This window comes from Phoxinus phoxinus (genome assembly GCF_949152265.1).
Source record: "Phoxinus phoxinus genome assembly, chromosome: 21".
NCBI classification, from domain to species: Eukaryota; Metazoa; Chordata; class Actinopteri; order Cypriniformes; family Leuciscidae; genus Phoxinus; species Phoxinus phoxinus.
The window spans coordinates 12,434,298-12,460,600 of NC_136896.1; the positions used below are offsets into that span (position 1 = coordinate 12,434,298).

A 26,303-nucleotide genomic window follows, 5' to 3' on the forward strand; every position below is an offset into this window, starting at 1 on the left:
TTTCTTCCTTGTATTGCTGATCGAATAGTATTTTTTAGTTTTTTTCCTTTTTCCACATGCTAGTTTCATTTGTGCCATTATGAAATCTTTATGCACTATTTTAAATTAAATAAAATTACATAATCAGCATCATGTCCTTAACAGTTTTTGTCATTTGAGTTAGATGGACTGACTTGGAACGGATTTGACTTCGCCATTTTGTTAGGGTTTCACCTTTGAATTGATGTGAAATTGCTCAGTGAACATATCTCAATACCCTCAATAGGAGCATTTGTTTTATTAATTTATTTAAAATGCATTTTATTGTCTATCTATATTAGAGATTCAATTCGATTTTCAGTTTACAGTGGATAATTTGTTTTGGAGAGAGATAACACTCTGATTGACCTTTGGGAAGACACCCTTCTCATCCCCTGCTGGACAGGCCCGTGGCTTTTGTGAATTAATTTAGGCCTGAACTCCAAGTGAACCTGGTCAGTGGAGATGGTGCTGACAGTGCGTGGCTGTTGGGGCAAATACTGTGCAAACCCAACACCCTGAGTAAATATTGGAGCAGTCCATCAGATGATCAGGGGAATGAAACAGGGTTGTCAAGTCTTTGCAAACTTTCTAGAAGAATTGTGGCTAATGGAGATAGTATCTATACTTCCCCCTCCCTCTCCCCATCTAGCTCACCTCTTAGCTTAGATTCTGAATTTTGCAGTAAAATGTTTATGCAAACAAAGGTAATTTGTTTTATTTCCCAGTACATTATAGGCCTACCCCCGGTTTCACAGACAAGGCTTAAGCTAGTCCCAGACTAAAATGCATGTTTGAGATGTTTTAACTCAAAGCAACTTTCATTGAGATATCTTAAAATGTTAGTGCCATTGTGTTTCCTCAAAATGCACACCATGTTTTTCTTGAAGGCACGTTTATAAAAGCTACTTAAATGAAATTGAACCAAGGCCTTATCCTGGCTTAATCTAAGCCCTGTCTGTGAAACAAGGCCATTATAAATCACTCTTCTTTCTGGCCTTGTTGAAGAATGTTCAAATACGATGAAAAGGGCCTTATGATTATCATAATGATTTGGAGTTAGAAAGGGTCTTACTCAGCTACAAGTCCTATTTCTTTACCTGCCTTATTGTTGCGCTGTGCCAAGATTTGAAACCTCAAATCTAGACAGTGAGTGTTATTCTGAGCACCAAGGAGTGTTTACATGTTTAGAGAGCTTGGAGGCACAAAAAGGTGAAAAGGTCATAGGAAGCCACCCGGTGTGTAATGCAACATTCCTCTTGTCAAACTATACAGACTAGAGCAACACTGATTTAAATTAGGTCCCATTGTATTGCAACATCCTCGGACAAAGGACACAATCTTACCAACATCATGAAAAGCCTTTTAATTAAAAGAAAATCAATAAATTGATTTAAATCGGATGTAATTATAAATCAAACATATTTCAGAAAAATAAAATATTTATTTATCACAATGTCACAGGCCAGGTTGTTTTCTAAATACATGAACATATCAGTCTTTTCAACAGTTTAATTTTTTTTTCTCTTTCAACAGAGGAATGAAGTAGTGCAAAATAAGATATCAACCAATGGCAGAAAAAAAATATTTAAAAATCTTGCTTTTGACTATTAAGCATATACCCTGTTAAACCATGAATTCAGTAGCTCTAATGCAGCAAAATTGATTACTTTAAAACACACTACAATGCTTTGTCTAGGACAGCAGAATAAGTTAGGTAGTTCTCCACAGCACAGTGATGAAACAGAAGTTCGTTTGCCACAAATGCACGTAAGAATCAAATAGTAGTGGAAGTGTCAGAGGTAGGCGAAGCACCCGGGGACGAGCTGTTTGAGTTGTCTGCGCTTTGACCAGAAGAGCAAAGAGTCGCTCGTTTAATTATTGGGACGGTTCCTTCCTTCTCGCGCTTCTTTTGTTTCATTCTGCGATTCTGAAACCAAATTTTAACCTGCGTTTCGTTCAGTTCGAGGGTTGCGGCCACTTCCACTCTGCGAGCCCTGGTCAGGTACTTGTTGAAGTGAAACTCCTTCTCAAGTTCGGTGAGCTGCTTGGTGGTAAAATTGGTGCGTATTATGTTCTGCTGGCCGTGGATCCCATATTCGGCGACTTAAGACAAAATGATGAATAAAAAAGATGAGATTAGAAACATAGTTTGACAACATTTTAATATGACAAAGCCTTCATTCATGTAGTGGCCACTGTATCCTAAACTCACCTGTTTTAGGGGGGTTCCTCTTGACTTTCATCCAGTCAAACGTTGGCGCTTGTGTGATGTTCGTCTTGGAGTCGCTGTCACTGTCAGGGGAAACCTGGTACTTGCTGAACGAGCCATAGCCGTGTGGTTCGTGTTCTCCGTAAGGAAATGACTGATAATGGCTTGCAGAGACCGAGCCAGGCCTGCAGTTTGAGTCACTGTAAGTTCCAATGTTGGATCCCATATTCACGACAGAAAAAGCAGGGGACTGAAGGCGCATGTGGTCATCTGTTTGAGTGAGAACGTGCTGATGTCCATAGTCCGAGAGAGGAGGTCGGGTTTGTTTGCAGAAATTGGTGTGTCCAGTTTTCCCCATATCCATATTGATGTGGTATGGCTGTTGTGCATAAGTTGTGCCATGAGTTTCGTGCGATGCTGGTGTAAAAGTGTTTCCTCCGACTGGCCGTCCCTCGGGAATGTAACTATTTGTACTACTTGCACAAGCACTTGGCAAGTATTCTTGTTCCATAGAAAAACATCCAACCTTCGAACTGTAAGTGTTAGCACCACGGTTATAAATCGTATAATCTAAGTAGGAATTCATTGTTGACTGACCAAGCAAAATTGATTAAGCAGGGTCAATATACGCTGATGTGTGGTCCCAGTGCCCCTACAACCTCGAAGCAGTACGTCAAACCACACAAAGTTCTATCCGAGCTCATATCAGTTAAGTGACAGATCATGTGACTAATTTTGCACCAATGGTGTGCGAGCTGCGGTAGCACTCTGGGCGTTGCAGGTGTCCATCAAACGATTCGTATTTACATGACAAACACATCAATCGAATGCACCCATCAATCTGATAAACTGCCATTGGTCTAATGTGAATTAAAGCGAGTACAGCGATTATAACAGTGAATTTATTGTATTCGTGACGGCGAGGACAACTGAAGTTGTGTTGAAAGCTATAAATAAATAGGCCCTAAAAATTCATCATATCCTATCCGTAGACCACTGACTTGAAGTAGTCTGCCTTTGTGTGTGTTTTTTCCCTAAGGAGTTTATTGTGCTAATTTCAAGTCATCATTCAATCTCCCATTAAAGAAAGATTTTATAAGATGCTAGAATATTTAAGCAGAGGGAGATCGTGATGTTGGTTTAGACTAAAAGGCAAAGCAAAAGATAAGATCTTATGGGCTATGCTATTTCGATTAGTTAAACCCAAAACATAATTTTTGTGTGCAAGTCAGTGACAAACAATTTCCATTCGAATAGAGAAAATTATTTGTCCCAGATAAACTCTGATTGTTTTTGATGATTATCTTGATTTCAAATGAATATCGCGAGAACCTTGAATTGAGCCCATCAAGCAATAGGCCAAAATAAATTATAGGCTAAATAACACACACTAAAATGTCAAATTCACAGAGCTTTTCATTTTCACACAATAATGTGAATGATTACCCCAATGACGTTATTAAATCAACCACATAATACTTATTTACCATTAAAAAATAATTTTGGAAATATTACATCAAACTGGCATTTAATCATTTAAGGGGACATTAGGCTATGCTCTGGGGAACATGACAGTTTTGTGGTTGTCCAGAGAATGCTACCCATTATTGTATATAGACTGGATAAGCATACCCAGCCATCTTTGCGAAAGGACCTTTTACCTGAGGCACTGTAGATGCCATGAATAAATACATCTCTCGCATGTTTCACTCAAGACGGTGGATCGGCTGTTGATCAGAGATGGTCCAGCTTTAGCAACGAGAGACATTCTTTTCAACCTACAATCTTTGTTTGCCTCATCCTTCGGTTTTGAAACCAGACAATCATTTTCCTCTCACTAAAAGTTTGAGTAAATTGGGCATTTCCACACGTCTCCGCCAGCACGGGTTGTAGAGGAACTTCTCAGGCTCTACAGCTGGTCACTTGTATTGCAGTAGCCTACAACGTGCTCTTTTTGATGAAATGAATCCCAGCGGGGTTTTCTTGTCGCTCCTGAGCTGTTAAAGAGGATATAATTCATATTCATTGGATTTGAACCAAATATTCGGATAACTTGCATTAACAATAGGCCAATTTGAATTAACAACAGCGAACACAGATTTTCCACATTGTTTGCCTATGATTTTAGTTAACATTGTTTAGGCTATAGCCTAGGCTACTAATTCTAATATTGCCTCATCATTTGTGTTACTGGTAAATAATAGGCCTAATTTAATTTAGGCTATCTGATCTGTGGGAATATTTAGGCTACTCACCACCAAATGCCGCGCTCCTCTTTGTCGTTTGCTTGAATTCTGTCATCCAAGAAAATATTAGTTGATAGTTAGAACTTGTTGATTCCTAAAGTTATCTCCGGGAGTTTGCTGGAAGGAACACTGACGTGTTACTGTCTTGATTGAGGATGGTGTAACTACAACATCGTTTTTCTCACTCTCTCTCTCTCGTGTTTTAACGTCCTCTTTATCTTGTTCTGTATTCCATCTCACTGTGCAAGTTCGTCTTTAGCGGTCTCTTACCCAATGCGTTTGGTGTTGTGATGAATTTTGTCATTACGTTCAAATGCACAACGACATTGTTGCAAATTATTCCGCGACGTTGTGAGACAGTCGTTATTGTTGTTCGTTATCTGCATTTTCTGGACGGCTTTCATCAGTTATGGTCCTTTCTGGGGGTTTAGAAAAACTCTGGCCTCTCGTGTCATGTGACAGTATGATTCCGGAGGCCCGCTGGAAGATGACCTGCAGGGTCAGAGCAACACGGTGTGAGTCAGGGAACATGAATCCATCATCGCAACTAAAAGGACAAAAAGATATGAATAGTGTTTATTTCGCGGAGCATGCACTGCCAGAAACCAGAATATCTCACTGTGCTGCTGACAAAAACACACAGGCTAATGTATAACAATAGTCTTTATTTCTTCTTCATTTAGCTGCTTGTTAAAAATGCGCCTTGTTGTTGTGCAATGTGAACAAATCCCAAACTCAATAAATTAAATATAATATATAATGTAGGCCTATTTTAAAACTATTTTTAGCTGACACTGTGCCAACGAAATGGGCTAAATACATGTAGCATATATACAAACAATTGCATTGAAAATATTAAACATAGCATGTGCTAAAAACAATAATGCGTTTAAAAATATTTGAGAAATAATTTTCTTTTTAATTACTTTTTCTGTTTTTACATGCATACCGAGGTAAAATCAGAGTAAAATAAAAAAAGATAGCATATTGGTAGCGGAACAATTAGCCTAAAAACTTAATAAAAATAAAAGAACCATGTGCACTTCGTACGCGTTTTATTTGACACATTAGCCTATAAGTTCTAGAGACATGATCATTGTATTGCTGCGTAACATCGTCTGTCTTTTTCTATGAGAACAAGGAAGGTAATTCAACCAGAAAAACAACGTTTGGAAAATCGTTAATCATGAGCATCAAAATAATAATGCTCTTGAATTAATTATCTCGAATGTAAGTAGGCTACAGCAAGATCTCAATTGAAAATCACTTAAATCAAACGGTTCTGGTGACATCTATGGCTATGGAAAATAAAAGCTGGAGCATGTAAAATAAGATGGTGGCTCTTTGAAATGACAAAATATATTTATTCGTAATCGTGACTGGGATGATAAAAACATAACTAAATAACGAAGAAAGAGACTAGTTGGGGGGAAAAAACAATGGGAAGGGTTTGTGTGCAGTGGTCTAAAAACAACGCACAAAGCCCAGTGAACTCGTTTTGAACCTTTGCCAAAATACTAGGGCTATTAATCACCCAGACAGATCCTCCGCCATTCACAAACTGTGAGCTTATTCTTCAGCAGCTTGATTTCGCAGAGTCACAAATCACAGAAATATTTGCTATTACATAGGCTATATTAAATCCTTGTTGAAAACAATAATGTTTTCAGGTACACTCCGAAGTCCTGCTGTAAGTGTCACTGAATATGAGTCATGTCTTATTATGTATATGTATACAAATGTTCCTCTCCATGATATGGCGATAGAAATGCAATAAATGCTTACCTATAGCCTAAGTGATAAAAGCTAATGGATCGAGTGTATCAAATCTATGGGTGAGCAAAAGACCCGGGTAAAATGTGCATAATGAGCCAACACTAATCAGACACATTTTAGAAAAGAAAACATCATAACCAAACAAAAATACGTTCAATTATCCATATTCTGTCTAAAGCGACATCAGGCTCCTGAAAGGAAATTGTCCTCTTCTGAGAGGATTACAAATGTCTTAAATGTAAAAGCTGATGGAGGCAAAGAAGGATGTCTCTCGGAGTTAGCAATCGATATAAATTGAACTGCGAAACAAACAAAAATTAAGCAAGATCAGGATGTTGCTCTGAAGCAGTATTGACGTGGTGTACATACCAAACGATCAAGAACACAAACCAATGAAGAGATGTGTGCTATTTTCAATTAAATAAGCAGATAGTGGCTCGTGTAGGTTAGTGAGATCAACAAACGTTTAAGGCATTTATTGAGGAGCCAGTTAAAATTAATTCAATGTCTGGTAATTTAGCACATGTGTAAGCTTTTCAGCATCTAAATTACAGAAGACAAATATGCTATGCTAAAACAGATGCTGCATATCATTGGTTATGACGACGAAAAATTAAAAATACGTTTTCTCTGCAGTAACGAGTCATATTTTTGAAAACACACAAATAACTATGGTAGCCTATAGCCTATCGTGCACCATCAAAAAAAAAAAAAATTGATTCTCCAACATGTCAGCTAACATCTTTACCATAAAATGGTTGTAAACGCTTGTAAAGGGAACATCTGTTTCGAATTATTCGTGCATGATATTGTAATTAGTGATGTTGAAGATGAGAGAGTGCCGCTGTCTTGGGATGGTTCTGCGATCAATTCCCCAAAGGTCCGAAGGCCTTTGATCTCTCAAGTTGATCTCTAGTGTTCCATTGCTTTGCTCATGTCATTGTAAGAGTGGATTCGTCATAGACGGCCTAAACCATCAGACGAACCAATCTAGGCCTTAACAATCTAACCGTAACCATTTTATTGATATTACAAGTCCTTAACCCAGCCTACAACACAATTCTTTATATCGGCCACTTCATTACATTATTCATCGAGATAGACTAACTAAGCAAAATTTATGAGCGTAGTCTGTTACAATTGTATACTCATATAATAGCCTATATAATAGCCTATATATGATATATTTCATAAGGCTGTAGGCTATAAGATATATTTCATAAGGCTATACAAAAACCTGCAAAAATCCAGGAAAAAATTATAATTCACACTCATATGTCCTGCATAAATGTTAAGAATAGCCTAAACGTATGCGTTTAAGAAGAAAATGATACATAAAACAATTTATTCCGTAAAAAAAAAAAAAAAATCGCTAGTAAACAATTAAATAGCCTACTTGCATTTGTAATGTAGTTGAACAGGATAGTGTTTTCATACAATTATATTTAAATTAACGGAGTATGAATTTCTCCAAAGGCAGTGGAAAAAATATGCATCTTAGTATTGGCCTTTACATGTTCTCTTCAAGTCTGCGCAACTACAGTAGCATATAGCATCTATTCGCTTTAGATCTAAAGGCTTACTCACAATGTGTGGTGCTTATGCTGTGCGGTTGATCCTACATTCTCCTTCGACTGTTCGCAGCAATGAGGATAGCTTCTTGCGAGGGAAAAGCCCCAATAAATTTCTCCCAAACTCACTCAAGTTAGCTCGGCGAAAAGCCAGTCTTGACGAATTGGCGTCGTTGCCTTTCTGCTCTGCAGCCTCTTCATTAATAATTTAATGAATCACGTGACTGGCAAATAAGGGACGTGGAACCACTATCTTTTCACTTTTTCTTATTACACCTCTTTACCCTTCACCGTGAATTAGCAACCTCTTTGTAACGAGAGACAGAAGTCTATTTTATTCAAGAAATAACAAAAATAGCCTAACCACACAACACTATGGATAGGCTCTGACTTCCTCATTATTCATGCATCATGTAATCTAAAAGCAAAGATAAATCCAGTTGATATCTGGCAGTATTTCCTGATGTAAAAATTAGGCTACCTGTTTCTTGTCATGTTCCTTCTCAATTGTCTGCATACTGTCCATTTGATGAATAGCATGGAAAACGTGTCCAGGGTCACACGCAGCCTCATTGGAATACACTTGTTGCTAGAAAAATAAAGGAAAGTAAAACCAGGTTTAATTAGCATAATGAGACATTGAGTAACACAGTTTGTCATATCCTGAAGTATTTTACAATTTCGATTATTGTATTATTCTTATGTAAATTGATAGGCCTTATTATTGTATAGCCTAAATGTTATGAGCCCCTGTGCGTTGATGGATTCAGCTTTTTTGCATGATATCTGAAAAATAGCATTGTCTGTCTCTGAGAACATGGAAAATAAATGTTTGACAGTTTTATGGTGCGTTCACACCGGACGCGAATAGCGCGTCAGGCGCGAGTCATTTCAATGTTAAGTCAATGCAAAGACGCGTTACGCGCGTAAAACGCGTGTAACGCGTCTTTGCATTGACTTAACATTGAAATCACTCGCGCCTGACGCGCTATTCGCGTCCGGTGTGTGGGTGCAGTTAGATTGCGAAAAGGGTTAAAAACAAAGTGTTGACCAAAACCACATGAATTATCCTGCAGGGTTTTTTTTTTAAAGGAATAAATGCTGAAAAATTCCTCACGTTCTCGCAGGCCAGCATTTGTATCCATATGACAAATGATGTAGCGCCATCAGGTGTCTAACTTTCAAAGACTTCGCATCATGTTTAGGATTTTTTTAAGCATGTCTCTAATAATGACACACACACACACACACACACACACACACACACACACACACACACACACACACACACACACACACACACAAATAATACTTAAAAAAAATAAGCATCCAGCAGGGGACAAAAAAGGTGTGGGATATCCACAATTCCACTATGGCGTCGTGTTTATGTCAACTACATATTCCCCAAGACACGAATTTGCGACTTTCTATTCACACAAATTCGGATCTACAGGGTATATATAGATGACAGACATCATCGGCATTTGCTAAACTTTTCTGCCAGGCCCAATGTTATCCCTTTATTGTGAATTTGTAGAAAACAACAACAACAACTGTCATGTGAGGACAGATAACTTTCACATTTGCACCCATTTTATTGCACTCATAGGCTAGTTATTTTTAGTTACTTGCTCTTTACTTTCCCGTAGCCTATACCTCAATATTTCTAATCCAATAATCAAACATACTATCTTAGTTAGGCTATATTAACAACAGCTTGCAAAAAATAAAAAAAGCAAGGTTATCACTCAAATCTGATTCATTGTTTAGTTGGATGAAATCCTGATATCATAAAGAGATAACTTACTATGTGCCTCACTCTATTGCACAAACGGTGGTCCCCATCTTGTTTCTTGATGCCTCTACATTTTCTTTCCCTCCTGTACATTTCACATTGTAAATCCATTTGTACAATTTTACGTATTAACCATATGGCTTTTTTCTCTCGGACTTTCATTTCGTGCGTCTCTGCAGGACTAGCCTTCCAACAGCTTCATTGAAGACATCGCAGAACCTTTTGGGCGCATAACGATCGATTAAAGATGAAAAATTCAAGATAACCTTAAGCGAAATATCGTTTATCAACTTCATTAGGCAATCCTGCTGCTGCAGACTTTCGATTAGTGCTTTCCTGGACGTGTTATCGCACTACCGAGTACAAACAGACCGCTTATTAAATATTCCCCAAGAATTCTTATTTTAATTTAATTCAACTTTTATAACTACACATATAAAATATATGTTTTAAATTAATAGACAAATATCAGTATGGTTATTTATAAAGTTATTTAAATTATTTCGAAAAAATAGCATACCTTCAAATACATCCTACAATAATTTATCTGAGTTTTATATTAATCACTGCTCTCAATTTTTATTTATGTTTTTGCCATTGCCACAAAAGCTGAGAATCGTGCCATCATAAGCTGAGAATGGTGCCTAACATAAACTGGATGAGTGACCTCAGCATGAACTCTGATCCTTCACCATCCATGCCACGCAGTATGTTTTCTTTATATATGTATATGCAACCCTGGCTATGATATTTGGAAATTTCCACATTTAATATTTCTAACAGAAAGCTATTTTTTTCTCACTAGGTCCCATTGCTTTATGAATACACCCTTCCTCATAGTTTATTTAATGAGCTATTTTAACAATAATTGTTTAGACAGGTCCCACACCAAAAACCAACAAAAGAAAGATTGAAGCTGCCACAGAGAAAAAGCTTTCCATTTTCGCGGTTTACGTGTTTTTTTATTTGGATCCCTAAATATAGCGTAATTTTGTTGTCATGAAGATTTTTTTTTAAGCATCAGAATGTCCCTCTATGCAGAATGAGTAAAAACCGATCAGGAGCTCGGTGTGAGGCGGGCCCTGCTGGTGATGAAGCAACATTACATCAATCTAAATAGCAACAAAATTAACGTTCAGAGACATTGCTTTTATTTATGAATCAAGCAAAACAAAATACATAATACCAGAACTTTCAAAATAATTGAATATATTTAGCGTTGCATCGACTAGGTTTCTCAATTTACTTGCTCGTACAAAGTCTGCCCCTCTCAACAATGTCGTTTCAGTACAAAAATGCCTTTAAGAGATTTAGACCGAACTGACTGTTGAGTGAAAATGTTTTCCAAAACTGCGAAGGATTACCATCTAGTCAGTTTGGCATGGACCTTGTGCTTCTCTCGTATAAGGCATGTGTGCCACTCTTGTCTCCTGACCTCGGAGTGATCCCTTCCCAATGAATAATTGATGAGAACAGCGCCCAGATTACCCCTATCAATATGCAAAACACATTATAGGGGTAAAATGGGACTTTAATAGTTATGAATCGAAGAACCGTTTCTATCACGAGAAAATAGTTACATCCTTACATCCATCCTAGTATCTTTAAAAACACACACACACACACACACACACACACACACACACACACACACACACACACACACACACGCACGCTTCAAACCTCACCTCCAAAATGTTGCACCTTTTTCAAAAGTCCAGATAAAAAATAATGTGCAATATACAAAAGAGGGTAAAACAAAACAAAAAATATATAGCTTATATATATTTTCAGATTGATCTTTGACTGATTAAACAAACAATTTACCATGGAATAGAATACCAACAAACAAAAATGTAGGCTACCATTTGAACTTTCTTTGTATATGTTTAACCATGATCAAATGTCACTATACCAAATTTTTGGACATCTGTTTTGAAGTAGATTTTTTCAATGTTGTAAAAGTGAAAGAATTTTTAGATTTATTTATTCAAGTATTACTGAAAATATAAGGATGAAAATGTATTCCATAATCCACGCAAAATAAACATTCGCAAATACAATTTTAACATGCATGCAGTCAAAATCCACCGTGTTTTACAAATGTATTTTATCATTAGATAATATGTAAACCAAACAAGTCTGTATTTTCTGACATTTATAAAGCTTTAAACTAAATTGTAAATTGGCTAAAATTCGTGATCCTTTAAAAACAATTAATTAAAAGAATTAACATCGTCAAACTAGCCAAGAAAGAGACTTACTTGAGAACTACAGAGAAGACATCTTATCGTATCACATCCAGCAGAAATATTATGAAAATCATTGTTGACAGCCTAGTCATAAGGACTGTCCAGTTTGAGAAGACTCCGCATGCTGCCCACAACCTTTAGAATCCCGCTGAAGCAGTTAAACAGTCAGTTACATTCAAGAATGTGAATTATGTAGCACATTGTCAACCCCCCTAAAACCATAAAACTAACTTTATGGACCTCACGTGACTTTTTTAGAGCTACATGTTGGTGTTATGGACTGGACTTCAGAAGAAAATAGTCAGGTGGATGATTTGTCTGCTGTGTTTCCAACCAAATAATGCAGATGGTTAGAATATCGTTAATAAGTTAATGGGTTGAGTTGTTGTGCTGACACATAAGTGCTGAGTTTGAGTATTGCCATTTTACAAGCCATATTCTTTACCGATATAGATACCGTTGGCAGAGCGCAGCAAAAACTGAATGGATATGTTTTATATGCAACAGAACACATTAACAGTAACACCCATGGCTTAATTTAAGATAGCATGCATACAATGGTGATTTAATTTAAGAGAAAATTAATATTTAAAGTGCAAAATATCAGGTGATGAACTGGTGGGTGAAATAAGAACTAGTGTCCCATGTAATGAATTGTCCAACGTTGGGATCACTAACCAAACAGGCCTAAACAAAAAGAGACTTTCATGTATGACTGAGAGAAAACTTTATTTTTCTTTTTGGATCAACTCATTTTCAGTTCAGACACAAATACAAAAAAAAATGGCAGAGATACCATTAACATGTCAATAACAAAACATTTTTTCTCCAACTTTTAACACAGAACGTTCATAACTCACGTTGTGCACTACAAATAACATATTGGTCACTACTGTATAAAGACATTCTTCATGGACATCTTACGAGCCCAAAGTAATCTTGTGCTGCAGCCTAAGTACACAAATGTAAGTGCGAAAAGATTATTTGTCTCGCGATGCAGATATATCTATACGAGAAATTAAAAAGCCCGGCACATAACAAGAATATAGCATGTTGCGTGAATAATACATGACGTTTCAATACAAGTTCAAGGATACAACAAAAGTTTCTTTCTTTTTTTTACACTATCACTTAAGATAGTTAGGTAGTGCGAGTTGTACTGTACATAATTCTTGTAACAGATCTAGAATACGTTGCACGAATAGCTCACATGGAACATGCTTTCCTCCACGAATGTATAAACTTGACACACTTGACATTCACACTCATTTTATGGCAATTGTAAATAGTTTAGCATATGTGATAACAATATTCAAGAGCTGACAATTTTTGAGTTGCACGGGGGGGAATCACACGTCGTCAGGTGATACCAACAAGCTGAAAGGTGCAGCGCTGTAACAGTAGTCGAATTTTCCAATTAACGTGACGTTGATTTGCTCAATTTTGAAATGCGCTCCCCGCCGTAGCCAGACTCATGCTTTTCAGTTTATTGTCCTTCTTCCATTTCATCCTGCGATTTTGGAACCAGATTTTGATTTGCCTCTCTGAGAGGCAGAGAGCGTGAGCTATCTCTATTCTCCTCCTGCGTGTTAGATATCTATTGAAATGGAACTCTTTCTCCAGCTCGAGCGTCTGGTAGCGAGTGTAAGCTGTTCGAGCCCGTTTCCCATCAGGTCCAGTCATATCTGGCATAAGCAAGGGCAAAGAGATAATAAGCAAACATCACCAAGCCATCAAACGGGAATGGACTTAAATGTCCGTTACATTTGGGATGTTGGACTGCTGGCTGTATATTCAAGGCGACGTGCATGTAGTTTAGTAGCCTACCATTGCATTTTATGGCTTTATTGCTGCACACATGCAATAATTTTACATGCAGTCACCTCCCAGATAGAGTGGTTATTCTCTATTTAACCTAGTGAAATCAATGGTTCGTCAAAGGATTATTATTTTTTGTAAGACAAACATTAGTTCTAAACGAATAAAAAAAACATGCATTTAATCCACATATAATTCAACTTCTCTAATAAACTGTTATCATCCAAATAAGGCTTTACATTTTTCATTCTAATGCTAAATAAAAAAGGAGATGTGTATAGCTACCATGGTTAATGTGCAGTTTCCTCATCCATGGGAATATCTGTGGAGTTTGACCGTCGTTGGGTGTTGTAGTCGAGGTCGCCACAGATTCTTGCTTCTGCGTACGTGTGGTGCTGGTGGTCTGTGCTCCTTCCTCGGTCTCGGATGAGACATTGGTCTCGTCTGTGTCCGCAAAATGTGTGCTATTGCTGCTGGTGAGATTGTTGCTGTTGGTGAGTCTGCTGTTGCCGGTTGGTGTGCTCTGATCAGATGGAGGAGATGAACCCTTCAGTTCCAGAGTCTCGCTGGTGGCACAAGACAGGGGATCTGGAGACGAGAGCGAGCAGCTCGACTGTCTGTACCGGGTCTCCTGACCCGTATTTTGGAAAGAGCGAGAATTATCTCCAACTTCCCCGAAATGGCCATTGTTGGGACGATTTACACTAAGGTCTATTCCATTGTAGTTGTAACCGAAAGACCCGGAATGCATGCTGGTGGAGTCCCTGTAAGAAGCGTTCATAGCGCCGTTAGTACCATAATTTAGTAACTGATAGTCAGACCCATTTGGATAGCGCCCTGAGAACGAGTTTAGAAAATAAGAGCTCATTTGGATGTTTTAAAATGTCTTGATTTGTAGATCTTGGTCGTTAAAATCCAGCGCCGCACAATTTATGATGTAATAATGAATTATAGCAATGCACTGTACTTCGTTTTTGCCATGTATGCGGCCAAATATGGGAGAGCGTTAGGGCATCACGTGCCTTTGTTGACCAGTCGTAAATTCTCTCTGATGACTTCAAGAGGTAATTCATGCTCTATGGTTACAAATGATGACGAAATGATGATCGTTAGGTTCAACTCAATGGTGCCTCCCCGTCGAGCGCCACATCCCACGTTAGCGGAGGGCGTCACCTACTGGAAGAACTGTAACATAACCAAACACCTGCCCATTTCGGAAAGCCTTTTTGCTGCATAATTTTGTAACACTATTGCTATTGGAACACTAACACTAAGTCGTATTTACAAATAGATGTAAGCTAAATTAAGGCAAAGTGTGAATATTTCTCGTCATTTTTCTTTTTTTAGTTATAGACTCTCAAAGCTATCTTGGCTGTTTCAGCGACTTTATTCAGTGATTCCATAGGCTACCAAACCGCATAGGTGGCTTCTTAACATAGGTTAGTCAACCTAGTTTTTGATCGTCAAACTAAGACATATCTAGCCTAGATCTACAAAATAAATAAAAAAAGTATTAAATAAATACATTAAATAAAATATTTTTTAAAAAATAGGCCAGATTCCTATTTTAAACTGGCCCGTTTGACCAGCACAGCTTCACGAGGAAGTAAAGAGTTGGAAATTAAAATATACATAGGCTATATAGCCTAATAATAAAAATAAATATATATATAGGCTATAGACCTATCAGATAAAATATTTTATAACAACGCATAAAGCTGATAATAAAATGTCTCTGGCTCATTGAGAAGATGCCCATACAAATAAAGAAGGATAAACCACAGTAATTGTTAAACAATCATTTTATTGACAAAATGACAATGCTAACAAAGTATGATAACGTGTTATTCTTAGTGCATTCACATACACATACACAAAAGTGACGACCCAATAAATTAAGCATCAAAATGTTCAATTTTCTTCTTTTTCTAGCACACAACATTGAACCACATATTCAATGTAAGACCATTAATCCCGATGTTTTAAGCATGAAATTATGTTTTCTTTCAAATTATAGGCATTAGAATGTTCAACAGCGAGAAAACAGTTGTCATATTAGTTTAGATAGGCCAAATTCTGCAAAATATATAATAGTGGTAAAAGCACCTCCCATATCTTTTACCGTCTTTACAGAGGTGATTTGGAGGCATGTTTTTTTTTTTTTTATGAAAAAAGAAAGTCTCTCTTGAAGCTTATTAGGGCAACATAAAACTTATTAGGTAGTTTTTTTTGTTTTTTTTCTTGTTGGACAGACCAGTACTTATTAGTTCGAACTACAGGCTACATGTTATGTACAATGTTTCCAGGGCTTCGTCATAAGCTGCTTTTAACATTTACCCCGCCTTTCCACCATCCTCCTCTTCGCTGCCCTTAGCGGAGTTCATCACTTTATTCTCCTTTTTCCATTTCATTCTACGGTTTTGGAACCATATCTTTATCTGACGTTCCGTCAAACAGAGAGCGTGCGATATTTCAATTCTTCTCCTTCTGGTCAAATATCTGTTAAAGTGGAACTCCTTTTCCAGTTCAAGAGTCTGAAACCGAGTGTAGGTTTGACGACCCCTGCGGCCAGTGCTTCCAGGCATTCCTGTCAAAAAGGTGAAAGAAAGACATGCTAGGTCAATATCCAGTAAACATGTAAACAGGACAATAATAAAAAGAACACTGTTACAATCGTCACCATTATCATTATTACGAAGACTGATATTACTGCAGCGACATCAGATTTGACATCTGCATTTTATCTAGCCTAAACGTTAAAAAAAATATTAAAAGTCGTTCAGTTGAATGTATCTTACTCTAATAGATAGCCTAATAAAATGTGGAAGACTTTACGCGCTAATACTTCACGGTTACTAAAATGCGCAATAGGCTATTCAGGATGCAGCTTAGGCTACTGCATCCGTAAGCAATTTATTTTACCTGGGTATAACTTTCTCTAAAGATTGCAGGCTGTGTATCACTTCTTTTATATATTGACATAGAGTCGTAGTGGAAAGTAGTGTGGCATTCTCTGACATGCAAATGTGTCTTACCATTGCACGAGTTCATCCTCTGCATCCACGGGTAAACCGGGGTACACGGTTTGTCTTCACTGTTAAAATATCTCTCTGTAGCCTGTTCAGAGCAGTCCGTCTTGCACTGGTCCTGAGTTAGGACCAGCGAGTCTTCCAGACCTCCGATAGCGCACGAGCGGTCAGCGGTTCGGTAAATGTTCGGTGTTGTGTAGTCACAAGCACTGGTGGATCCGCTTCGTCCAAAAACGCCCCCAGCTTGCTGGTAATACGAGGAGGTGTAAACCTTGTCCTGGACATTGGTAGCTCCGAACGTAGCGCTTGGATAATGTCTTAAAGGATCTGTATATCCAGAGGAATATAACGGTATCTGACCCAAGAAAGACTCCTGTCCTCCGGGTAGGGACACGGGAAAAGTTGAGTTGACGAAATAGGAACTCATGGGGTGGCCAGTGTTATTGTCCGAGTGTTATGATTTGTTGTGTTTTATAGTCCAAGTGGTTTTTGCCATTACTTTATCTGAGATTTGGTTTTAGCCGAAGGGGGGTGGCGAGGTGCCAATCTGAGACCACGGGGAAACGGACCAGCTGATCAGTGCCTGACCAATCCCGACCCGAGCACTTCTGACAACAGGATAACGTGTGGTGGGGGCCCTCTTGTTGCACAGAATGGAATCCCCAGGGCATATGAAAACACTCAGACGCAAGTGTTTTTCTCCGTTTAACGCATAAAAAGAACGAAAAAAGAAATATAAAATGCGATAATATCAATAAACAATTACTTTATATAAGTATGCGGTTAATAATTAATTTCCCCGCCACATTTTACATTTCTTTTAACGAAATATTCAGCAAATATGTGTGCAACGTGTAGCCTACGTCATTTTCATTTCGGTGGTCTTCATTTAAAAAATGTCCAATGCTCAAAATTGTGAAAATCATGCAGACTTCATGGCTTAATTCAGGTGCACGAGAGAATTTCAGAGACGCACAGACGGATTCTCACTCTCCAACACGAACTTGTACTGACCTTTACCCTCTTTAGCCTAATAATACCGTATTGCTGTTTACACATACAGCGCGCCCTCTTGCTATAAAAACAAAACAAAAAAAACAACCCAGCATAGATTATTAAACACAGACACAACTTGACTTCAATATGCTAATTTATGAAGAGTGATTATGCTCGTTTTAGAAAGACTGTATAACTATGGCGCATTTTCAAAATAGGCCTTCCAAATCATTCCAAACAATATCTATCTATCTATCTATCTATCTATCTATCTATCTATCTATCTATCTATCTATCTATCTATCTATCTATCTATCGTAGGCTACAGAATGGCTTTCTAGTCGTATATCGAAATATTGTGTCATTTTCTCCATGCAGATGTGCAACATATTTAGTGAACTCAACATGAAAACCTGCTTCAGCATTATGTAACCACAGCGGACATACAACCAAGCAAATTTCCTATATTAATAAAAACCATGCATCAATGGTAAATAGAAGAAAATACAAGCTCAACAATCCACGTTTAAAAAATAGGCTACACCTCTTCGATTTTACATTCAATCCAGTCCATGTCGTTCTTTGTTGTCGTCTTGTTTAAAATAGTTATAGCCTGTAACACAATTACAGCACCGGTTTAAATTTTATTTGAAAATAGTAATGTCTATTGTGGCCTTGAAATATAAAAATGAATTAAAAACAAATGAATAAGTTAAACATTCTTTGAATTGTAATATTGAAATAATAAAGTAGGCTGAAGCCTTTAGTTAATGCGAAAGGAAACCTCTCAGAAAAGCTAAACATTAATCACTATTCTGTTTTGTAAATTAATAAAAATTGATCTTTAGAGGTATTATTGAATATCGATAGGCTGCTGTAAGTACTTGATGACGTTATCGTTTCGAGTTTATCCCTTTGAAGGGACATTCTCGTATATTCTTAAGACTGCAGCGATTCTTTTGTCGTTATAATTAGATTAATTAGATGTCTGATTAAGTAAATGATAAATATGATTTAAGTTTTTTTTCACCCTCTGACAGGATACAAAACTTTATTTTTTAATATTATATAGTATTGTATTATTAGCCTAAATCCCACGATTGACCCACTTACATAAAGAAAGAAAGAAAGAAAGAAAGAAAGAAAGAAAGAAAGAAAGAAAGAAAGAAAGAAAGAAAAAAAGAAAGAAAGAACTTGCAATTTCAGTGCAAGGTCAATTTCTAAGAGCAGAAAAATATAAAATATTGTAGAGCAAGAGTAGCAAAGACCTTTAAAAATTAGACCCAATGCATACCATTCCCAAACTGCATTTGTCGATTACTTGCTCATTGTAGGCACACTTTGGTCAAACATATAGGCAACAATGGAGGTCCTGAGTCAGTCAGATCACATGCAGAGAAGACCCAAACACAGACACTGAATTTCACCAGTTACCACATCTCGTCACTAGATGACATCACAGAGCAAGAACTGAGAAAAGGTGTGCTTCTTCAGGGACACACCAGAACAATTTTTTGATTGTGATTGTAATTCAAAATCAAAACATTTTTTGGTTATTCAGATTCAGAATGGCAAAACTATCTAGCCCAAACAAAAAGTAAAGCTGCAATAGGCTACTGCATTTTACCCCCAACAAAAAACAACATAAATAGAAAGCTGTTGATGCTTTGAGACATAATCCCTCACAAATGTCCTCAGAAACATTAATAAATGATGGAGAGAAGATGTCATGGGTTTGAGCAAATTCCGTGAAACATATTAAGCTATAAACAGCAGAAATTACAATGACTGAAACATCCAACTTTTACAGCCAACTTTACAGCCCTTAATTTAAAAATAAATCGCAAAAGGACTTTGCAGATTACTGTTATTATGGGGCATTGCATTGCTATTAAGAGACTCAGTAATGCTTGTAAACTCAAAGTTAATAAATCTCATAATAATCATTTGAATGGAGCGGCCATCTTGTAACTCAGTAAATAATACTTATTTTTAAGCATATTTTTTAGCCAAATAAAAAAGTTAGCATTTAAAAACATTGATATAAATAGGCCTATTTGCGACACGCATCATGTCGAACATTTTAAACCGTCTTACGACGCCTTAAGTCTTACTGCATGTTCATAGTTCTAATCTACTTCAGTGATCTATCTTTAATCTGTTTGTGTTGTTATACAAAAGACATGCTCAAGAAGATGATATTGTGTAAGGAAATTTGTTTTTGCATCATGACATCGCTGGAATAAGTGGAGTACAGAAGCCTACCTTTTCTTTTCCCGTCCATCACTGCTTCAGTGGAATGATCCAAAACAATCTCGCAGATTCGTCGGTTAACCAGGATCTCGTGTCGTAGGCTATTTTTTGGATGTAGCCTACGGGTAAGACCGAAAGAGCTAAAACTTGACAAATTAGAGAAGAATAAACTAAGGTCCTCAGTGAATTTTGACCCTTGCACTCTTAGCTGATGTGAAAATTTAAAGACGCGTACTAGCGTGACGTCGAGCTTTCCATCCATATTAACGCACACAATTCGCCCAGCTCAAGAGAATTTGTCTTTCCGTCTGCTTTAACAAAACGTAAAAAACATAAAGGACAGAGGTGCTACTGACTGCGCCCTGACCAAAAGAATGCTGCATTATAGCCACTTGGGAAATCATAAAAAGTTCATGTTCACAGAGAGCTGCTCACGTGACCCCTGTCAGCCAATCCACTGGCAGAACCACACATAAAGTTCTATCACAAAGTTGTAAATTTTCATAAACAGCTGTGAGTTTATTGCTTTGCTTCAGCAGCAACTCGGTCGCCGCCATCTTTATTCGTTAAAAGAGAGAGAGAAAAAGCACGATTTCACTTTATTAACAGCCAAAGATATTGGCTATAGCCTATGCATTATTTTTTTTGAAGATGAAGAATCTATTAGGCTAGCATTTCAGTTTTATAGATGGTTCATAGACAAGCTACACGAAGGATTTGCCATGTTTATAACTAAACACAACGAAAATGTAACGAAATGTAGAAAGAAAACACGATGTCAATTTTGGCTATATAGACAGAGGCTATTTTGACCAGCTGTGGCTTAAACTAAAATGGACCAATTACACTAAAAATTAAAGAGCACCATTCCCTCTTTCTCAGTATTGTGCGTTCTTTTGTCAGGTGACTTTAAGAGAAGAATAGACAAATGGAACGTGAAAGCTTTTTACAGCACTAAACATGCGTGGAGGAAAGAATTGCTTCCTGTATCTACGAACAAACACTTATTTCCGACATTTATTGGGGCCATAAAACAGTATAACCCAAAAGTGACCGAGCATGGTCTGTAGGTTATACCTCGAGAAGGCAATGCTCTTGAAGATCAGCAGCGCGTGCTGTCCAAAAAGGGCCCAAAAAGCAGCATACGAGGTATACATTCAGAATTATATTCATTTCAGATTTTAGCGTGTAGCCTAATACAGTGTATCCACACTATATTCGTTTAAATGTATTAACTCAACAAGCATGTTGAAATTGTATAGAAATTGTATAGAAAGCAAAATGTGTGTTAAATAGCCTGCTAAATAAAATATAGAATCAAATTCTTACTCATTTAGCTTAACAAACGATATGCATTTCAGTGTTTTTCGTTATAAATTCTTAAAACTTAAATTAAACAAAATAATAATGTCATGCTCATAATATAAGCGTTTCCATCTGTTATATTTTGAGTTTAGTAATTTCTATTGAAGTTTAGCTTAAGAAAGAGAAAATCAGCATAGACTGAGAATTACATTGAATAATAATATTGAATGTAATATAATTGTGTATATATTTAGGCCTATAAACGATCCTAAATGTACTTGAATTCGTTAGCTGTATAGGCCTATACTTTAAATAACTTGTTTAAAACTGGTTTATTTAAAATGTATTATAAATGTATGAATTAAAATTACATTGTAATGCACGATTCTGCTAATAGGCCACACGATATGGATTTGAGCACAGAATTCGGTGGTGTATAGGCCTAATATATATATAGCCTACCACCGTTTTCTGATTAGTTTTATAATACTGTTTAATACATTTAATGCATTACCTGGTTAATACATTTACACAAAATTACACAAGTCTTTTTACATTATATATTCCTCGTCATTACGTAGTCAATAATAGTATTCAGATAATATAGGCTAATGTTTGCCCACATGAGATCAGATGGAAGGCCCTACGAAGTGTGTTATAATATATTTAGTTTTTTTATACATTACGGCTGAAAAAATATATTGAGTTGCTCCCGTTAGATTGGTTTAGATTGTGATCTTGATATTCTCAGAAACGTGAAAATATGCAGCTTTTCATAATGAAAACTTCGGAAAAAATCTGATATAATTATAATAATGGTACATTTATAAAATAAACAATCTGTAACACCTCTATATAGGCCTCCATAAAGCCTGTACGCCCAGCCTAAAGAAAACGCTAACATTTTCTTCTGTCCAGGCTTCAAAATTCGTTTAATCTCTTTCTTTAAAAATACGGGCTTTTAAAATGTTTGATTTCATGATGTCTTAATGCCTTGCTCATAGAAAAAATACAATTTAATACAATTTAAACCATTATAAAAATACAATTTATATTTATAAAGAGTTCTTGTTGCCGAATGTAGACCCTTATCAACAAAGTTTCATATTTTGTGGGCACACACACAAAAATGGCAGGCTTGCAGCATTGCTTTCCTTATATTAAGAACCATTTGAGTGGCTGGTTATAGTTGGATGTTTTATTGTTCTTTGGAAGTTAAAAAGTATATCTGTAAAGCTATAGTGAAGTTTGAATTGAATATACAGTTCCTGTTATACCCGTTGGATATATTGTTGTTTTAAAATAATGCAAATTCCTATGAAACGCAGGCCTACATTTTACCTTACTTTTGTTGTTTTGGCAAAACAATATCATGCAGCATTCATATTCCCATTATTTCGATTTCTCTTTGAACAATTAATAGGCCAATCTCTCTTTTTCTAGAATATTCAAGATCTATCTCTCGTTGGTCGTGCACTGCAGTGGCCGGCTCATACATGAATACAAATGCAGATCACATTTTGCCAAAATAACGGAATTGGTGCAAGCTACCTCTAAACATATAGGCCTACATCGAAATTCGTCAATTTATATTAAATATGCATTCTTCAGTAAAACGATCATACCAATATAATAGGCCTACAATATTATTTGAAAACATTTTGGCTTACATTCCGTTTAACTAGACCGAAATCATTTAATTTCTTGAATTAAAATTAAGGAGAAAAAAAGCATTAAACTGCCATCAAACCATTCTTGTTGTTCTGTATATTGAGGTGATATTATCATCTCAAATACGACTTTAACTTTAATTTAGAGAATTCTACAACTTGGTATTTTTACGTTGTCATAGTTTATCTTTGGTTTGAAATGATAGATCAATGATAATGACAATACTTTGAGGTCCGTTTTAGGACGACATAAAAAGAAAACAACCACTAGTTGATCTATTTATTTAAACTCATTTAAGGAATATATAAATAATTTTTTCAAAGCACACTATCAGAGTAAATTGCACACCACATTAATAGACCAGAGTGTACACAGAGAAGAGCTCAGTATCTTCAAATATTTAATCTCAGGGAATGAATGTCCTATAGACTGAGGGCAGCCAAAAGCTCTGAAAGAAAGGTATAGCACAATTAAGAGGCATCTGGCACTTGCTGTTCATAAAAGACGAGACAGAGATTGAGACCAGACTGCTCGGGAATCCAACCAGAGTAATAAAAGCCTGTAAACTGCCTGCAAGTGCTCATATTGAACTTTTGGCTTGGGGTCAAATGGTTACTGTGGTCACACTTTGTTGTCAATATATATGTAATTATGTGAATAAGAAAAAAAGTATACAGGGTATAGGCTTATATTTGTTCATTAATTTTATTGCTTGCTTATTGTTATGGCTTTAAGAGTAACTCACCATATACCCTTTAGTTACTTTAAAATATCCTCAGATCCAGAAACCTTTTACCAAGACAACTTTTGGCCACCCATGTTTATTGCAATCCATCTCACATGTAAAAAATGATAATCAAAAGGCTAAGTTATATGACAACATATGTTATTACATTGCTTAACTCATCAAAATAAGTTAAGCAATTTTCAACTTTTTAAGATTCAAAACATTTTTTAGTCAGTTTAATTTAAGTTGAAATTACTTAAACAACCAATCTAGATTGTACTTCATTTAAGGCAGAAACTTTTTTTACAGGTGTAATGCTATTTTTTTGCGATTATTGGTTTCCATTTTTTTTTTTTTTTTTATATTGATTTACAGTTTACTTAATTGATTTACAAATTATTAAATGCATTATGGCTAGGCTATTCGTACAATCGATGCTTTTATATTTGTTTATTCAGGTTGTGAAGTGAGACAATAATTGAAACAACAATTTGGGTGTTTGTGTTCTGAAGAAAAAAAAGAAAACCTTTCATTATCCAGTGGAAGAGGAAAAAGAACAAAGGCGACGAAGGGATTCTTTTCACATATTTTATTGTGGCTTCTTTCAGGAACCACTTCCAGTTAAAGACAATAGAAAATACAATAGAACAGTCAACAGTGCTTCCACGATATATTTACACAGCATATCATTGTGCGTCTGAACCATCCCCTCTCAGGAAAGCATAACGGATACACTGACAAAATGATTGACGCAATGACCCATATATTAGGTAGTTCGGTTGTAGATTTGTAAACTTTAATAATCATTTTACAAACAGTAATTAACAATCACAAAAAGTGCATTTTCTTACAGTAAGAGATACAGTAATGCACTCACGAATGCTGATTCCTCACCCATGTTATAGGTTATGCTGTAGCAAAGTTACTGAAGAGAACATTATCTTGGATTGTGAAAGATTTGAAGATAGGAAATAGACGCCATGCAGACCATATCCTTCTCCTCATTTGCCCTCACTGCAAAAGTAACCTCAAGAGTAATCTACTCGAGGACAAACACCAGTGGAAGAACCTTACAAAACTGAGATTGATACATCATCAAACCATAAAAAGCGGAAATAATCACTGTTGGGAAACAGAAATGCCTCAATGAATGGAATACATTGGCTTTGTATTTGACAGCCTTTGCTCGACAGACCGCAAACTTATATTTGCAGCGATGGTTTCTTTTACAGCAGTCGACAGCTTATTTAGAATTACTGGAAGTCTCCGAGTCATCTTCTCCTGATGTGTGTTTTTCTGATACCTGGCTCCCCTCTTGCTCCTGTCTCTCAATTTCCTCTTGTTCCGTTTTGCTGCAGGGAAACTTGTCTTTGTTGTGTTCTTTTTTCCACTTCATGCGCCTGTTCTGAAACCAGATCTTGACCTGCCTCTCGGTGAGGGCCAGTGCGTGAGACACTTCGATGCGCCGCTTGCGGGTCAGGTAAGGGTTGAACAGGAACTCTTTCTCCAGTTCCAGCGTCTGATAGCGGCTGTAGGTCTGCCTGCCCCTTCTCCGGCCGGTAGCTATTGGGGGAAAAGAAGCGTTATTTCCGGCGTAACAGTGTTTGATTGCTCATATATCCATCTCGGTAAACGAAATAAAACAACAAAGTCTTAAAACTCTCAAAGTTTCTATTCATTGCCATTAAACAATGTGTACGGAGCTATCCGGATTTTCTTAAGGGGTGTTAATTCCTCACTAATCTATAGGTGCCATAAAGAGTTTAATTGGGGGTAATAAGTAGGCCTACCATTGTCTACAGTGTTTTATGTGGGACTGTAACAGACTAGGTGTTTCTCTTCGCTCATCTCACCTTGTGGTCTCATCCATGGGAAGAGCTGCGCTGCGCACGGTTCTGCACTTTCCAAATCATCCCTGATACTGTTGACCTTTAAATCCCCAAATTGCGTAAAATCCGCATCTGGAGCGCTGAAGAACGACTGTCTCTGTAAAGTGTCCTGGCCCAAGATGTTTCCCGCGGCATCTCCAGAGTAAGCGACTGCGCACGGGTTCTGTTGGTAAGATGCGTGGGAGAACGAGGATGTACCGTGGTGGTAGAATTCCGGGAACTGAGCCGCGTGCTGAAACGCAGATCCTGTGTTGTGACCGTACAGCACAGATGGTCTGCTTCCGAGATCCGGCGCGTACCCTGAGCAATCATAGCAGTTGGAGCGCAGAGAATCGCCTCCTTTAAATTTAGTGAAGAGGGAATTGACGAAGTAAGAACTCATTGCTTGTAAGATCAAGTCCCCGATCAACTTTGACAACTGTATTGAGATCAAGCAGTCTGTAGATGAATAATGTTTTTGAGCAAATGCAGGCCTATTATTACAAGAAAAGTGAATTCATCCAGGTGGAAATTATATGCGTAAAATGTCGTAAATATTCATGAAAACAAATGTATCCGTAGCTGCACCCACATGACTCCTTAGTAACGGTCCGCGAGCAATAAATAGTTTCCCTTCTTTACTTTCTTTGATAGTGAGTTGCATTTCATATGAGCTTCAGTTATTGATTCCTTGTATCATTGGATGGACTCGCCATCTCCAAACAGACAAAGCGCGATCTTGTGATAGGAAGAGCTGGAGAGACTG

The 26,303-nt window shown here is 37.0% G+C and overlaps 4 protein-coding genes across 9 annotated transcripts; all 4 read right to left on the reverse strand.

Moving 5' to 3' along the window:
* Positions 1-1,370: 1,370 nt before the first annotated feature.
* hoxb1b (homeobox B1b) lies at positions 1,371-20,348 on the reverse strand. 6 transcript variants are annotated; one of them, XM_079594539.1, is made up of 6 exons: positions 19,979-20,348; positions 8,305-8,405; positions 4,486-4,968; positions 3,997-4,227; positions 2,234-3,884; positions 1,371-2,124 (listed from the first exon to the last, which is right to left on the reverse strand). In XM_079594539.1, the coding sequence occupies exons 5-6, from the start codon at positions 2,814-2,816 to the stop codon at positions 1,796-1,798; spliced, it is 912 nt and encodes a 303-aa protein (XP_079450665.1). In that variant the 5' UTR covers positions 2,817-3,884; positions 3,997-4,227; positions 4,486-4,968; positions 8,305-8,405; positions 19,979-20,348; the 3' UTR covers positions 1,371-1,795. The 6 variants fall into 6 exon arrangements, with proteins under 6 accessions (XP_079450665.1, XP_079450660.1, XP_079450663.1 ...); XM_079594534.1 differs by having other exon boundaries at positions 1,422-2,124; positions 8,305-8,412; XM_079594537.1 differs by lacking the exon at positions 8,305-8,405 and having other exon boundaries at positions 1,422-2,124.
* On the reverse strand, positions 12,584-15,109 carry hoxb5b (homeobox B5b). The gene is made up of 2 exons (XM_079594540.1): positions 13,974-15,109; positions 12,584-13,555 (listed from the first exon to the last, which is right to left on the reverse strand). The coding sequence occupies exons 1-2, from the start codon at positions 14,554-14,556 to the stop codon at positions 13,308-13,310; spliced, it is 831 nt and encodes a 276-aa protein (XP_079450666.1). The 5' UTR covers positions 14,557-15,109; the 3' UTR covers positions 12,584-13,307.
* Positions 15,474-17,241, reverse strand: hoxb6b (homeobox B6b). Its single transcript, XM_079595816.1, has 2 exons — positions 16,724-17,241; positions 15,474-16,275 (listed from the first exon to the last, which is right to left on the reverse strand). Exons 1-2 carry the CDS (start codon positions 17,142-17,144, stop codon positions 16,022-16,024), a joined length of 675 nt encoding a protein of 224 aa, XP_079451942.1. The 5' UTR covers positions 17,145-17,241; the 3' UTR covers positions 15,474-16,021.
* Positions 20,349-24,332: 3,984 nt separating the features above from the next.
* hoxb8b (homeobox B8b) lies at positions 24,333-26,303 on the reverse strand. The gene is made up of 2 exons (XM_079595937.1): positions 25,523-26,303; positions 24,333-25,232 (listed from the first exon to the last, which is right to left on the reverse strand). Exons 1-2 carry the CDS (start codon positions 25,938-25,940, stop codon positions 24,913-24,915), a joined length of 738 nt encoding a protein of 245 aa, XP_079452063.1. The 5' UTR covers positions 25,941-26,303; the 3' UTR covers positions 24,333-24,912.